We start from the raw sequence: 16,475 nt of genomic DNA, 5'->3' as shown, positions 1-16,475 counted from the left end.
ACAGGTGATTTTCAGTCTCAAGGTTGTTTGGCTCACAGCAGGAATAAATGCTGCTCAACATTAGCATTGCTTTTAACTGCCTTCTCATGAAACTCGCATATTCTCCCAACAAAAAAAACATTTTCCTTTCTTTTTATCACACTGTGATTGCAGATAGTAATCTGGGAAGTGACTGGTAAATTATGCCAGAAACTTAATTACTGAGAAGGTGCTGTGTTGCAATACTCCAGGGATTAATTACTAGAAAAAACATATATCTTAGGCAGATTGCAATGGTGGTCCTATTGAATGAGGTTCTGTATTGATACCAGCATGATGCATGCGAGTAAAAACCTATTGATCTCTGTTTGCTGTAGTAAACGGATGTGGGGACATTGGGATACGGTTTTATATTTCGCCCCACGATCATTTCCAGTAAGTGCTGCAGGTTAAAATGGCTTGTATTTGGTTTATAGCTGAAGAATTTTGTGAAGTGGTTTATGACATCAGAATGGCCTTAGATTATTAGACATTTCTTAACCATTTATTTCTTATTTTAGAGATGTTTTGATGTGGTAACACTGGTACATGTGGTATACAAATCTCCATTTTGCTTTAAATGGGGTTTTTACAATAACCAACCATGTAATCAAGTGGCTGAATGTAATCAGACACAATCAGATATCTATTTAAGTTTTTATTTTATCACCAACATATAAGAGTATAGTCTCTCCAAGAAAGGATAGAGGCGTTGTTGCACTTTAGGTTTTTGTTCAGATAAGAGATTTATATCTGCTGATGACAAATGTTTCCCATATAATATTATAATTCTGAAATTTATTTATGTTGTTTTTTAAATAAAAGCAAGGCTATAAAGTAAAAAATGCACACTGTGCTATGAAGAGAGATGCTATACCGATAATTGTAAATGAGAACAAAATAGTACTAGAATGAAAAAGAAAGGCAACAAGTTATTTAAAGATTATTACTGAGAGAAGAAAAGAAATGAATATAAAATTAAAAAGGCTTTAAAAAGCGACATATATCCCTTTGAATGAAATGTGCTTGTGTTTAGGTTTAATCAGGCCACAAATGCAGCATGCAAGATGTGTTTGAATGTGGTTTCACTTGATGTAGTTGATATTTTCGCTGGCAGCAAGTGAGCTGAGCAATAAGGAGTTTTTCTGATATGTGGATGATGTTTATGATGATGAATTTTCCTTGTGTGAAGCTGTTTTTTATGGGGGGTGGTGGCGATGCATTAGGCCTTGTAGGATTTTCTCTCAATATAGATATGTATTATCGTTAAACGAGCAACCACTAGTGCCATGATCTATAGCATCTGTAAAGTGTTTTTTTCTATTGGTCATTATTTTAACTCCCTGGTGCTTTGGATGATGAACTCTGAGCATTAATCTCTGAAATTGCAAGGAAGTGAGACTCACTGTAACTCACTGTAACAATACGTCAATGGCAGCATTCATTTTTCTAGCATTTAAATGTTTCATTGTGAATCATTGTGATAATAAATAGCCTAACAGTGATAAAATTATTAGTTTTGCTTATTAGAGAGCACAAAGGCTTTGCTACCAGCAGTCAGCAGTGTTGAAATAATGATTTATGCCACATTCAGGTCAAGCACTGTATTGTGAGCACTCTGCCTACATTAGCTTCATAGAGTATTCATGCTTTGAACGACTGGGCAAATGCGGTTGTACACTGAATTCTTCAAGTTTGCTGGAGCATTAAAACTAAGGATTTGAAATGATCTTCTCTGTCTTTTGATGTGCATGTTTCCAGTATGCTCTTAAAGGATGAAACCATTTCAAAAACTACTCCCCTCCTCCTCTTCTCTCAGGCGCTGGACCAGGACCGAACCTCCCTGCAGAAGGTGAAGAAATCAGTGAAGGCCATCTACAGTTCAGGACAAGGTAAGTCTGGCTGTTTCTAAATATATCCTGCCTGACTGCGCTTTAGCTGATGGTTGGGTACGTGTTGTACGTTCCAAAAATAAATAAAACCCAAGAAGAAAGCCCAGGATTTCTAAAATATCTTTAATAAAAATGAGGATTGCTTTTTTGTGCGTCTGGAACAGTGCCTTATGAGGGACAGATGGTGTTTTGTGTGTGTTTCTGCCTGAAACACACACAAAACAGAAACCAACACCTGAGTTTGTTTTGCTCGTTGCTGTGACATGGATCCTCAGTAATTTTCCACTGAATGCTTTTGAGAGCAGCCTCCTCCCTGTAAATTGACAGTTTCAGATGTTTGTTAAAAAAAAAAGTTTGTTTGTGCTCCACAGAAACGACAGTTTACCTTAATCTCATTGTGACTCTGTAGATGAGAGAGTCTCAAAACAACTGAAACAACTCGAGTGTCTAATAAACAATAGTTAATTAACATTGGCTAGGTCTAGTTATAGTGAGACAAACGCCGCATGTGATCTAAAAATAGAAATAAGAGTGGGATGTTTGTGCATCTTGTGAATGTAATGAATAGTTAGACTCAAGGCCGTAGCCAGGATTTTAGAAACATAGAGGTCATGAGTCCTTCCAACACACGCCCCTCCAACACACACGCCCCTCCAGAAACTTAATTCAGTTACAGTCCTTCAGATTTCAGTCCTGGTTGATTTGGCGCCACCTTTGGTTACTGACGTTAACAGCCACTGTAGTTTAGTGTTGTTCTTTATTAGAAATAGAGCAACTGGTATATGTTTACAGTGCAGCCAAACAAACTCACGTTGTTTTAATCAGTCAATAGTTGGCCATTTCCCATCATGCTTGATTAATCGTGATTTGATTTCATGTTTCACTCAACAGTTGGAGGTGTCACCTGCAGTTCTTCATCTTACAGCTCACTGTGGCTTGCCCCATTCCTCCCTGATATTTATAAAACTGACAAACAAAAATACCACCTTTTATTTAAAGCAACAGCAGTAGGAAATGTTGGATTTGCATTTGCAGTAACGTGGCACAGCTCCAATATGGTGTAAAGAGAACGGACTGTGAACAGTGAGGCCGATAGCAATGAGAAAAAACTACAAACAGTGGCTGCATCATTTCCTGTGAATCCCTAATGCGTAGGAAGGCGGTTTGAATGGCGGACCCCTCCACCACAAATAAAGCTAACTAGAGCTGCAACGATTAATCAATTAGTTGTTAACTATTGAATTAATCGCTAACTATTTTGATAATTGACTAATCCGTTTGGGTCACCAGAAAAATGATCTGATTCCAGCTTCTTAAATGTAAATATTAGTCTGGTTTCATTACTCCTCTTTGACGGTAAAGTGAATATATTTGGGTTGTGGACAAAACAAGATATTTGAGGATGTCATCTTGGGCTTTGGGAAACCTTGATTGACATTTTTGACACTTTATAGATTAAACAACTAGCAGCCCTAAAGCCAACAATATAGATAGAGATGATTACTAAATGTTAATACAGTAAATGGCTGTTGCATACCATACCGTAAATAATATGAGAAATGGACTTGATTGAGTAGGAAAATACGGAATCCTTTATATATTTAATTTTTTGTTGTCCTAAAAATACCCACCATATGTATACCATACAGGTTTTTGAATTGTATTGTGTAAACTCGTCCCAGGTTGCTAAAACCCCCAAATTCCCAGAATAAGTACATGAAAAGACAGAACAATACAACAAAATACAGAGGACACAACCTCATTGTCCTCACAGCCCTGTATGGACTGTAATTTAGTTTCCAGTATGACACAAGTTCAAAATGGCGGTTGCAAGAAGAAGCTCTACAGGGTGCCCGTCTTACCTCCCTCTCAGATTTGGCAACAGTGTCACTCACCGTCCAGCTCCTCTCCATGTCTCACTTAATGACAAGGACAGATGAATGCTGCTGTTTGACTGTCGGCTCCCGCAGAGTTTCACACAACTGAAGAAACACACATGATGACTTACTGTTGTCGAAGTGTTTAAAACGAAACAGCACTGATCAAAAGTCACAAGTTAAGGTCATGTGTCTGTTATTGTATCACTTGTGTTTCTGCACTGATGAAGGAACTTTCCATTGTAGGATCTGTTGACTATTTTCACATCTGTGTTATTATGAACGCCACTAGGAGAAGATTTACAAACGTGTTTGGTCCAGGTGCTTTTCATCTGGTGCTGTTGAGAATAAAGAATGGTGCATTTTCTTCACTTTTCTCTTAAACTTATATTCTTGTTGTAAAAATAATCTTACAGCATTGGTAAGCCTATGTTTTGGACCTCCTTGTTAGATTTATAAAGATCTGTGTGAAGCAGCTTCACCACTAAACTATATGTATGTGAAATTCTCAGTCACCCAGTTCATAGCATATACAGAGGTGCCAAGTCGAGGCAACTGGGAATGTAGATTCCTTGAGGATGTTTTACCTCTAATCTAAAAAAGCTTCTTCAGTTTTGACTGATGTGCGGGGAGTCCCGGGCATTTAAAAGGGCGCTCCTATAACTTTGTTAGACTGTGCAGTTTATAAAAAAGGAACAAAACTGATGCAGCAGAACCGGAGATGTCGTCTTTTTTATGACACAAATTCTTCCTCCTGTCAAAACCTGGCGCCTACAGTCCCCACAATGCAACTCAACCGCCAACAGCTCAGTCAGAGATTCTGGTGTGTCATGCTAGTAGCGGCTAATGTAGCCTTGAGCCGCTAGCTTCAAGCAGAGACAAGGAGCGGGCTGCAGAGGTCTGATAACCTCATTTCTTTCTAACTCCACACCCCTTGATTTATTTGAATTTTTAATCTTGTAGTCTTCTTTATCTGTATCAGATTTCAGCTTTATACTACCCCCTTTAACCTCTGTAGGATCTTTCACACACTGAGAACTGTTGAGGTCAAAGTTGGATTACAAGCCACGAACAAAAGAAATGTATTTGATTGTAATTTGCAACTGCGATTGCTGGGACACTTGTCCCTTAGTTTCTGTACCAATACTAGTACAGTACTTCTTTTTGATACCATACTTTGATAAAAATAAATTAAATTAATACCATACTTTGATAAAAATAAATTAAATTAATAAATAAATAAATTAATAAATTGCAAGTAAGCAAGTCCTTAAAAAAAATTAAGTCTATGGTCTCAACACAAGCAGCTTTTCATGAGCTCTGCCCAAATAAAACTGTATGAAGCTGGCAAAATATGATGTAAAACATTCACCATCTGATCAAAGAAGAAGTTAACAAGAATACAAATCTAATCGACATTTAATGCCAACCTTTAGTTCTTGGCAGTTTATGATTTTCAGAGCTACAAACACATTTTGGTTGAAATTAAAAAGTACTGAGGTTCAGTACCAACCATGAGGAGTCTCTTTGAGTAAATGTGTTGAGAGCTTTAATTGTCTCACTACCTTTGTACCTTTGTTGCACCTGCAGCAGGTCGTTGCAAAGACTGCAGGCCACTTCCAGTACTCTACACATGCTAATCATGTGCTAATTATGACTCTTTTCTGTTTCCAACACAGACCACGTCCAGAATGAAGAGAACTATGCCCAGGCCCTGGACAAATTTGGCAGCAACTTCATCAGCCGGGACAACCCCGACCTGGGAACCGCCTTCGTCAAGTTCTCCTCCCTCACCAAGGAGCTGTCTGCCCTACTGAAGAACCTGGTGAGTTCAACACTCAAACACTAAAATTAAGCGTTTGTGTGTGTGTGAGCTCTTGTCCTCACATGGAGAGAAAAAGGGAAAATTCCCGCAAGCGATCTTATTTTTTCCCCGTCTTCACTTCTATAAGTGGTTTAGGATTTGGGTTTAAGGGTAAGATTAGGATTACATTAGGTGAAGGGTTGACGTTCGGCATGTAGTGGAGAGGGTCAAGAGTTTATTGATGAATGTAGTCAGTAAAAGTCTTCACAAATGATAGAGGTGTGTGTATCAACAGGTTCCAGCTGAATAAGACGTGTTCATCAATCTCTACTCTTTTGCAAAACTGTATATAAAATTTGCCCACACAGTCAGAACCACCATCACAGTTGGACAGTATAGCTGACTGCTGCTATATCTACCTCCCTGTATTTTTTTTTCTCCCAGTCGAGTCTCTTATCTGCCCGCCGTGGATTTCCCCTGACGTTTCAGTTGAATAATGTGTCCTGTTTGAATCCTCTGTGAGTGATTGTTGTTGGAAGAAGAGCCAGTCCCCGCTCTCTTCCTGTGTGGCTGACGGCGAGATTAGACGCCATAAATACACTTGGCAGCACCAGGAACAACTCTGCGTGTGTGTGTGTGTGTGTGTGTGTGTGTGTGTGTGTCCATTTCGGAAACCTTTTTAAATCACCCACCTGTCGTCGCTACCTGCATAAACGGGAAAGTGAAGTTATCTCTGCTCATTCCTCTCTTTTTTTCCCTCTCTTGACTCTTGCCTTTTCCATTTTAAGAATTTTATTGAGTGAGTTTTTTAGACTACAATAACTGCGCCTCGAGAGCTGCTGGTATGTGCGTGCACTACAAATGAGAATTGATGAACGGTGCTTGCCCTAGATGTCATACATGTGTTATCGGCTTAAACGTAACGGATTTTATAGACACATTTTGATCAGCTTGATGTCAGGTTTTCTGCGTCTCTCTCTGTGTTTATTTGCTTTTTAGAGAAATGTATACATACAGCAGAGAAGGCAAAAGACACAGTTTCCAGGATGTGCTGTTAGAGCACACCGGCAGAGAGCCAGTAGAAGATTGATTCTGACGTTAGCCATATACAAGACAGGCACTTAAGAAGCACATTAGCTCCCATTAAGCGTTGTTTACTTCCTTGACCGCTGCTGTGTGTCTGTGTGGACTTGGCTAAGAACAACAGGGTCTTAAATGCTTAGTACTGTTGTAAATGACCTTGCTGATCCTAATGGTTAGAGTTGCTGAGCATGACTGTGGCAACCCGAGCTGTTGGCAGTGTCAAACATTTGCTAATTCTTCAACAGACTAACCTGCACTTGTGCTGTTTCTGGCAGCACTTTTGCTATTATGTTGTTGATTTCTTGAGTCAGCAGCGGCATGAATGTGTTAAAAAATTGCACTATAGGTTGTTTTTCTGATCATCAATTAATCTCATAAATAGACAGAAACCGTGGGTTAGTTCGTCTTCCAGTACTTCACCACAGCTTCCCTTCTTTGTCTGTGTTACTCGGACCCTTTCGTTCACTCTGAAGACGTAATTCTTTAAAGCTGCACTAATAAATAAATATTTTTATATTAACAACGGATCAAATAACCATGTGTAATATGTAGTTGTATTAACTAACCCACAGAGAATTATCACCTGACTTTGCAGTTCCCCTCACCCTTATGGACCGTTTTAGTGTCTTGTAGCTCATTGTTTTGGTTTAACAGGCCTCAACTTTTTGATTCACTCTCACTGCTGTCACTAGCATTGTTTCCAGCAGCAGCAGGCAGCTGTTTTCGGCATGAAAACGCTCTGTTAAAAGCACCGAAATGCAGCAGAAAATGTTAGAAACTAGCTGGGGAACTTAGTGGTGCATCTAGCAGCTAAAGAGCCCTCAGGAGATGGTGGACACCTAAAACATAGCAAAAAAAAAAAGAGCAGTGAATAATTGGTCGTACATTTATTAGGTGGCCAGAAATAAGACTCTGAAATAATGTTAATGTTGCTCTTCATTTGTTAGATCTTTAAAGAGGCAACCATTTGCTAACAAGTTCGCCAACAACTTTATAAGGTGATAAGTGTTTACAGCTTGTTTCACTGGCCCCAAGTGGTCAGAAATATCAGTTAATGGTGCTTTAAAAAGGTCACAAATATATAGTTCATATAATACTTTCTTTTTCTTTTCTTTGTTTAAACCTGGGCACTTTAGTTTTTAGCAAAGTTACTCAAACAACACTATTTTCAGCGGCAGATAAATACACATTTGGTGCTCTAGTGAGAATTTACGGAAACAGTATTGTGAATTGACTAAAAATAAAGTGCCTGTGTTCATTGAAATTCAGGATCATGTCCCCCAGTGCAACAATGAGGATCAATGCTCTGTTTTTAATAGTTTTTTTGGACAACAGTGGGGCTCTGTGACACAGAGGAATGATTTATATCCAGCAGACAATACTTGTTTGTAAGATCAGTTCATTGTCGGTTTTTGTTTTTCTTTGCACTGTGTGTTACAATATGTTCTCCATGTTTTCTCACGAGCTACATTATATCTCTGACTGTTCTTCCTCCTCCTCTATGTGTACCCTCTTACAGCTCCAGAGCCTCAGCCACAATGTGATCTTCACTCTGGACTCGCTGCTGAAGGGCGATTTGAAAGGCGTGAAAGGGGTAAGATTTACTGAAAAACAGTTTCTCTTCCTGAAACTTTTCTCTCCTACTCGCCACTTCCCGCGCCCTCTCCAGGGGCGACTTCTCAGCAGCGGGACGGAGAAAATAGATGCCTCATCAGCACATCTCTCAACTTCTGTGTATGTTGAGTGTAAGCGAGAAGGGGCCAGAGAGACGGAGTCTCTATGTGCAAAAGATCACACTGTAAATCTTGCAGAAGAACTGCCTTTTGTGTAGTGCTTGAGGTGAGTGGCGAGTAACTGGGTCATGAACCCTTGATGTTTGGGGTACAAGGGTGGGCGTGGGCGCTTGCTGGCCGTCACGGGCATAAATCGTGAGCGGAGTGAGGCATTTGCTGGAACTCTGGTAGCGATCCAGCTCTGAACATACCTCCGTACCCGGGGTGACCTCTTTTGTAGTTTGCTGATGCTTGTCCCCTTGTGTTTCTGCAGGACATCAAGAAGCCCTTTGACAAAGCATGGAAAGACTACGAGGCCAAGTTGTAAGTCGACTATTTAAAGTGTGCTGTCGTAATACCGTATATTTGCATCATGTAACTCATTACAGGGCACTGAACAATGGATCATAATGTGCAGCGATATTGTTTGGACCGTAGAAGAGAAACGCATCCATTCAGTAACTGTCCTCTTCTCTGCGTCAGCACAAAGATCGAGAAAGAGAAGCGAGAGCACGCCAAGCAACACGGCATGATCCGCACGGAGATCACCGGGGCTGAAATCGCAGAGGAGATGGAGAAGGAACGGCGTCTCTTTCAGCTCCAGATGTGTGAGGTAGGTTGTAAAATGACGCTGTAGGACATTTTTGGTTGGCAGTAATCAAGCATCAGATAGCCTAGCAGTTAGCCAGGTCCTGTGACGGGCAGGTCAAAGGTTAAATCCACGCAAAAACGGCATCCTGGTATTAATCTTTTTGTGCTGTTGTCTGATTCTAAATCACCAGGGATTGTAAAAATTACCTTCACATGTTGTTGTGTTAGGTTGTGGTGCGACAGCACAGCCTCCTATTTCATTTCAATATGACAAGGGCTATGGAAAAAAGCGCCCATATCTTTGTCCAGCAAAAGCGTTGAACGCGGCTCAACCTTTGCGTAAACGCAGCAGAATGTGATCTGACATTGCCCACATGGAATACTGTACACGCAAGCGCACATTTCCTCGTAGATTACTTTTCCTTTTTGTAACTATTCTGGAGTGTTTTGTTGACAGTAGAGAGGTGACAAGAAATAAGGGATATCAAAGAGACATTGCAATTCATGGTCAGCACCAGGGCGCCATGGGTAGATTGCAATAAAACCATCTTAAATGCGATTATCTTCCAGATTTGTGAAATGTTGTGTTTTCATACTATAAATAACTGTTTAGTATTTTAGCGCCTGATAAGGCTTCAAACTCAAAGGTCTGTCATCCAAACTGGCCTCCCTGGATCGTATTTTGTCTTCCTATTCGTACCTGTAGCAACACTTTTTGGTTTGAATACTCAAAAGCCTGCAGTGTGGAAAGTCTTCTCTACCAGCTGCATTTAAACCAGATTTGAAGCTTGAGTGGGCTTTTTTCTCTCAGATGATTTGAATAATTTATAGAATAGCTTTAACACTCATGCAGCTCCACATGTAGGGATTACAGCAGCCGCACAAGACACAGCTGTACATTAGTTCATGAACAAGGTATGTATTGCTCTGGTCTCTGGCTACCTGCCTCAACACTAGACTGAATCTGGTTGTTACAGTGATCGTATGTCAGTGGATAAGATTTAGACTCGAGTAACAATCAAACGATTTGCCTTTTAATTTAAGTGTTTTCAGATGTTCCTCTGGTTCTGTAAACTTATTTCCTTTTAAGCATGTTCGTGACACAGTTTAAATTATCTTTGGTATTAATGCTCAAGGACTGTACTTAAGGAAATCTTGACAGCTTGAATTAAGTGTAAAACAAATGTGAGCTCTTTGTGTGCCCAAGAGAATCAGAACAAACTGTTAGAGCTCTGCTTTGCCAAAAGCCTATGCAGTGGTGGGTGGTGACGCCTACGCCTTGTTCACTGTTTTATCCTGTCAGGATTTTTTTACTCAAATTACATAATGGACCAATGGCTATTGCACTGCTTGTTGTGTGAATTATTCACAGCAAAACTTCTGCAAGCTGCAATCCTTATGTGCCCTGCCATGCTGATCTGCCCTCTTCTCACGGTGACTCAGAGGTGTTTCCTTGCCCACATGTTCAGACGTCTTACTCTAGACTACAAACCAGGTGTGGCTTAATTAAGTCAGGGTTTTTGGGCTTTATTTGTTTATATTTTGGCAAAATGGCACCATTAAAAGTCTGCTCATGTAGCTAGTAGTTGTTCATGTTTGTGGTGTTTCCATAGATGCACAGACAACTATCACTAGCCCCATTTAATACTAAAGAAAACGTTTATGTAGTTTAATAGGAACTTTTTTTCTGGTTTGTTTGCGATGGCGTTAATGATCCTCATAAAGTATAAGGCCCACTGAATCTAAGAATATATGTATCATGTTCACACTAAAACTAACTTCCTGTTGTTTTTAGAAAAACCAGCAGGAACCTTTCACCCCCACAGTATCTCTCTCACAGTTTGAAAACCCTCCTGGTATAGTTTCAATAAAACGTTGGCTCAGTTTCTTTATTGGAAACATTAAACAAAATCAAATCTTTTAAGCAATTCAATTTCCTTTTCAGCAGTACATTTTAAACATTAAAGTATGAACCTGCACTTGAATCAGTTTTATCTCTTCATGATCTCTTCATTTCAGAACACCTACTCAACAGTCACTTCATTATCCATTTTGGTAGCCCGCCTCCAGTTGATGCAAGATGCCAAAAAACAAGTTGTAGCTCCCACATTACATTACCACTGGCTTCCTCTGTCCTTGCCTGTCTCAAGTCCAGGTTTCATTTTAAATTTCTAATCATTTGCAGAGCTTTGCATGTTCGTGCTGACTTTACACTATGATGCTGATCTGTTGTGTCCTTGCAGGACTGCATGAGTCCTCTGAATATTGCCTGCTGGGCGTTCCGAGGAAAAATTTCAAACAAAGGGCCCTTGTGGTTTTGGCCTCTTGTTACTGAACCAGCCTCGCTATGAATAATAGTTAGATGACTCTGATTTAAAGAATTTGCTTAAAAGCATTACCGAGCTCTGTTAAGAGAAGAAAATTGACTTGTTTCTATATGATGTCATAGTTTCAGGCCAAGTAAAGTTCAATGTTCAGGCCAAAAATAATGAGTTAAATCACAGCTGCAGATGTTTTTATAGTTGATTCGAGTCATTGCTATTGATTCTCATAGCTGGCAAACCACTTCAGATAGGGGTTGTTAAATCTTAATTATTGTACATTATATTGTGCCAAATGACAAGCTAAATCGTTGGTTGAATATGGCCGTTATAGCTATCAATAAAGAGGACTGCTTTATGGCATTATTGGACTTTTGCATCAGTGTGATAAAGGACCTTTATTTAGCTGGGTTAGACATTCCTATCTAGTTATTTTATGCAAAAGCAGTTATGCATTTGATTTTCTAGAAAATGTACTATACTAAGATTTAAAAGCTGAAACAATTACTGTGGTCAATTAATTGATATGACAGTGTTCAACTGTTTTGGTAATATTTTTTGCCAAAACATATCAGCAGTTCTCAGAAGGATTTGCTGCTTTTCTTTGCCATTAATTGCAGTAAAGTTCATATCTTTGGGTTCTGGGGTTTTGGGCAGTCAAAAAAGTATTCTGAAGATGTCATCCTGTGCTCTGAGAAATTGTTAACAGGTGTCTTTCAGACATTTCTTAGATTATATATCGAACCATCAAAAATACCATTTGCAGACTAATCGTTATTGGCAATTATTGTCAGTTGCACCTTGATAAAATAAACGTGATCGATATCGCAATGTAAAAATTACATATACTATTATAGAGAATTTGGTCCATATCACCCACATCTGCTGAAAATTGGATATTTACTTTTTATGTGAAGCATTTGTTTAATCTGACTTTAATTTGTGTTAATATGTAATCGACAAATGTATGTCACTTCATTACATTTTCAAGATGTATTTGTATAAGGTGTTCGCCTGATAAAAAGAAGAGACAGAATAATCACAAACATCAGAGGTTTTCTAAATCAACAGTCATCACGGCTTGAAATACCAGCGTTGCGGCTGCTGTTGTGTTTGCTGCAGTCAGTGGTACAATCTGTTCATCCCACTTAACCTCATTTCTCTCTTTGTGCGTGCTCTCTCTCGCTCTCACGCTCCCTCCCTCTCTCTCTCTCTCTCCGTGTTACTCAATCACCAGATTACAGGATGCTCTCACTCTCTCGCCCCTTTTCATCCTACGCTGTCACTGTGAAGGAGTGTGGAAAGGCAGGGCTCAGCAGGCTGCATTATGTTCTGCTCAGACACGGCAGCAGTGCGAGCGATGCCGCTCATTCACACAAAAGAGCCCGAACACGCACATGCAACGACGCCACACAGGGCTCAGACAAAATGTGGATAAGCTCCCATCCAGGGGGCACTGACAGACAGACAAAGGGGACAGCACATGCATGCATACACACATATATGCACACACACATGCGCTCATGCGCATTCTAACATATGTGCCTCCACACACGTGATGTAAGGAGCAAATTAAAACTGGATGTTGCCGTCCAGAGAGCTTGTGTGTATGTGATAGATTAAATTTTGCTGTGGAGCTGAAAGTGGTCTTTAGCCTTGACTCTTTGTAAATCTCTGAGGATTGGCATACTAAGGGATTATTTTAGATTAAGATTATCTTATATTCGTTTGTTTGGTGGGAAGTGCTGCCTGAAGACTTCTCGTTTGTGTTGAATCCTACAATGCTCTTCCTCTGGACGCCGTTTTTTTTATAATGCTAAAATATTCCACATCATTCTTTTGAAATTTTATTTAGATCAAGGCAGAGGGATGGTATTGTCTTGTACTAGAAGTGGGTTTACCAGTCGGGCCCTACTCCCACAGTGTCAAGGCAGTCTTGGCTCGTACATCAAAGCCTTCATAAAGCGTGTGTACACTCAGATGCGATTATCATAATGCAAAGTGTTCTATGTGTCTATGGCATTGCAGAAGTCTTTATTCTCACTCTCTGCCACATTATACCTCATTAAACCAAAAAATCCTTTAAACACACCCTGAATTTCAACTCCTGGCTGAACTCTGCACCTCCTTTTGCTTTGCAGTACCTGATCAAAGTAAATGAGATCAAGACCAAGAAAGGAGTGGATCTCCTCCAGAACCTGATTAAGTATTACCACGCACAGTGCAAGTAAGTACCACCTTAATCCCTCTGAACCCAAATGTGTGAAACTCCCCCTGTTGTGTGCATCACACCCACTGAGAAATGTATTTCAGAACACAGCAAAGAAAAAGCGTTGCGTCTCTCTCCCTCGTTGCACGTCAATTTTCTATTTCCTGTATGATTCACAGATCTTGGGGGCGCGCAGTTGTGTATGTAAGTGTAGTTGTGTGTGTGTGTGTGTGTCATTAAAATGCACAGGTCATCATATAGATATGTTCTGACAGCTTTGGGGTTTGGTGGGTAAATAAGTGGCCGCTCTCCGTGCCAGAACCGCAGCTCACTACAGCGAGTGATAGAATGACAAATTTTCTCTCAGCGTTGCTAGGTCCTGTCACAACACTAGTACAAAACACTAGACCTCCCCGTTAATCAGTTCAACCTGGGCTTTGATGGATAGAAAAGCTGCAGTGCTGATGGATTAGAAGCATAAAAGCAATCGAAGGAGAGACGAGGGAAGTGTGACCGCTCGCAGGCTGAAAGAAGAAAACTATTGGTGTTAATTTTTACCATCTGAACCACTTTATTCAACAAATTAAGGGCTGTATTTAAAGGGAAATGTGTGTCATTCCTATGCTTATGCATATTTGCCATGGCATAATTTTACTTATCCAGGAAAACCTGGACTCATGCAAGAACGGCATTGATCATGACAAGATGTTTTTATAACCAGTAGTCATAATGGTTACTATGAGTAAAAGTAATTCTGAATACATTAATTAGTATCAGTGGTGGAATGTAACTTTTACTGTACTGTATTTTAGTATTACGGGTACTTTACTTGAGTACTAATTTATGCTAATTTTCATGCTAATTTATACTTTTACTCGACTACATTTCAGAGATACTGCACTTTTTACTGCACTACAATTATTTTATAGTATTAGATAATAGTTACTTTACAAATGAATTTTTAGAGGCTATAAAATATGATGCTTTGTCATAAATTAAACTATTGTACTGTAATATGTAATATATCCACGTAGAGCTGAAATGATTAGTTGATTAATTGATTATTTCATTGACAAAACATTAATGAAACTATTTTAATAACTGTTTAAAGGTTGGATATGCGATTCTGGAGAAATCCAATACCGTGATATAGAGCGAACTATGACGCAGCAAGTGAAGTTAGCTAAGTTGTGGGTTGGCAAACTGTCGCTACAATTGCTGATGTGGACCTAACATAGAGAGAAGAGGAGACAGTCCCAGAGCCAGCACACCAGCTCCAAACAGTGATACTCAAACCTCTCCTCCTACTTTAGCTAACATCACAGCAAAAGCATGTCTTGGCCAAGTAAGATGAATGTCTGTGGGCAACACACAAATCATGGCTGGAACAGCTGGAATAGTGTTGTGGGGTGCGGGCCACTTTGTCCCCCCCATTTACAGAACCTGTTTTTAGTCATTTTGAGGTTTGAACTGTTGGTTGGACAAAGCAATCATTGTGAAGGTGTCACTATTTTCTGAAATGTTACAAACCAATCAATTTAAGCAGTTACTCAAGAAAATAATCAGGAGAATAAATCCATAGTTATTTGCAGCCTCAATCAGCTTGCCCTCAAACAACTACGACAGTAAAATGCTACTTTGACATGAATGCAACATTAATGATAATCTAATTATTAAACAGTATAAAAGTCAGTTTCTTTACCTGCGGCATGAACACATTATACATTCTGACATTTGGTAAAGCTATCAGCACTTGTGACGTGTAGAGCTAGATGGGAATCCTCGATGAACAGATTAAAGAAAACAAGCAGAGGGGAGATTTGCCAGAGAAAGTAATGAAGGGAGAGATGTATTCCAAGAAGAAGAGAGTGCTGGACAGGAGGGTGGAGAGAGGGAGGTCATTAGTGGTGATTTGCTGCTGTAGCGCTGCATCGAGGTGTGTACTGGCTTCAGATCTGTAATGGATTTCAGGATGTGCTAACCACCTCTGCAAATCTTCTGCGGACACGACCAGCAACTCTTTCTGTGCCAAGAGTCAAAGGCGCCAGAGCAAGCCGAGCTATACATTAAACATAAACTGCACCAATCTCTCCCCTCTCTCTCTCTCTCTGTGACCTTCACAGCATTCAAAAGGGGCAAAGTGTTACACCTGACCTTTGCAAAGTAGTAATTCCCATAAATGGAACGACTTGTCTCTCATATTTATTCCAATGCATGTTAATGTCTGTGGGATTCTCATGTACCTTTTTGTTCCCCAGTTTCTTCCAGGATGGCTTGAAGACAGCGGATAAGCTGAAGCAGTACATCGAGAAGCTGGCAGCTGATCTGTACAATGTAAATACTCACATCTTTACCGTTTCATCTGTTCTTGTGCTTTTATATTGGCTTTAAAGCTTGTCTTTTGCACACCTGTGCTTGATTTTTTTTCTTCCTGAATTAAATAAATAAAGTTGATTTGACCAGTTAAACTTACCTCCACAAAGCTAGTAAGGTCCACATACTTAGCGTTTACCCCGAATCTCATGCTCATAATGATGCGATGAAAGCTCTGCCAAAAGCTAGTAGGTGGACAATGAGGTTTGTTTGTTTTTTTCGTTAAAATTACTGTTTCCAAGGCCAAGATGGAAGTTGTACCCTTAAAACATGAGCCCTAAAAGTGTCTAAGTGTCAAACGAGGGGTCTGCTCTGCTCAGAATAGCACATTTAGCACACCAACACAGCAGACTTTTGAAAAAAAACATGAGCCTTCACTGACTGCTCAGCACCATTTCTTATTTACAGTTTCTCCTGAAGCAGCAGTTTTATCATAATAACATAATGCTCCTGCAGTTGTTATGAGAGATGGCAGCACATCTGCAGGAACAGTCATGATTCAGAATCTCCTAGAAAAATCATATATATATGAAAG

At 39.8% G+C, this 16,475-nt stretch overlaps 1 protein-coding gene across 1 annotated transcript in view; it reads left to right on the top strand.

Moving 5' to 3' along the window:
- asap1b (ArfGAP with SH3 domain, ankyrin repeat and PH domain 1b) overlaps nt 1-16,475 on the top strand; it is a 62,824-nt gene that overhangs the window by 19,142 nt on the left and 27,207 nt on the right. Inside the window, exons 2-8 of the mRNA XM_046053088.1 lie at nt 1,838-1,910; nt 5,467-5,612; nt 8,194-8,268; nt 8,721-8,770; nt 8,930-9,059; nt 13,500-13,585; nt 15,826-15,901. Of these exons, the coding sequence (XP_045909044.1) occupies nt 1,838-1,910; nt 5,467-5,612; nt 8,194-8,268; nt 8,721-8,770; nt 8,930-9,059; nt 13,500-13,585; nt 15,826-15,901 (636 nt within the window). The remainder of the gene's footprint in view (nt 1-1,837; nt 1,911-5,466; nt 5,613-8,193; nt 8,269-8,720; nt 8,771-8,929; nt 9,060-13,499; nt 13,586-15,825; nt 15,902-16,475) is intronic.

Source organism: Micropterus dolomieu, linkage group LG01, assembly GCF_021292245.1.
Source record: "Micropterus dolomieu isolate WLL.071019.BEF.003 ecotype Adirondacks linkage group LG01, ASM2129224v1, whole genome shotgun sequence".
NCBI lineage: Eukaryota > Metazoa > Chordata > Actinopteri > Centrarchiformes > Centrarchidae > Micropterus > Micropterus dolomieu.
The sequence above is the reverse complement of the archived record's forward strand: the minus strand, read 5'-3'. Positions and strand labels throughout refer to the sequence as shown.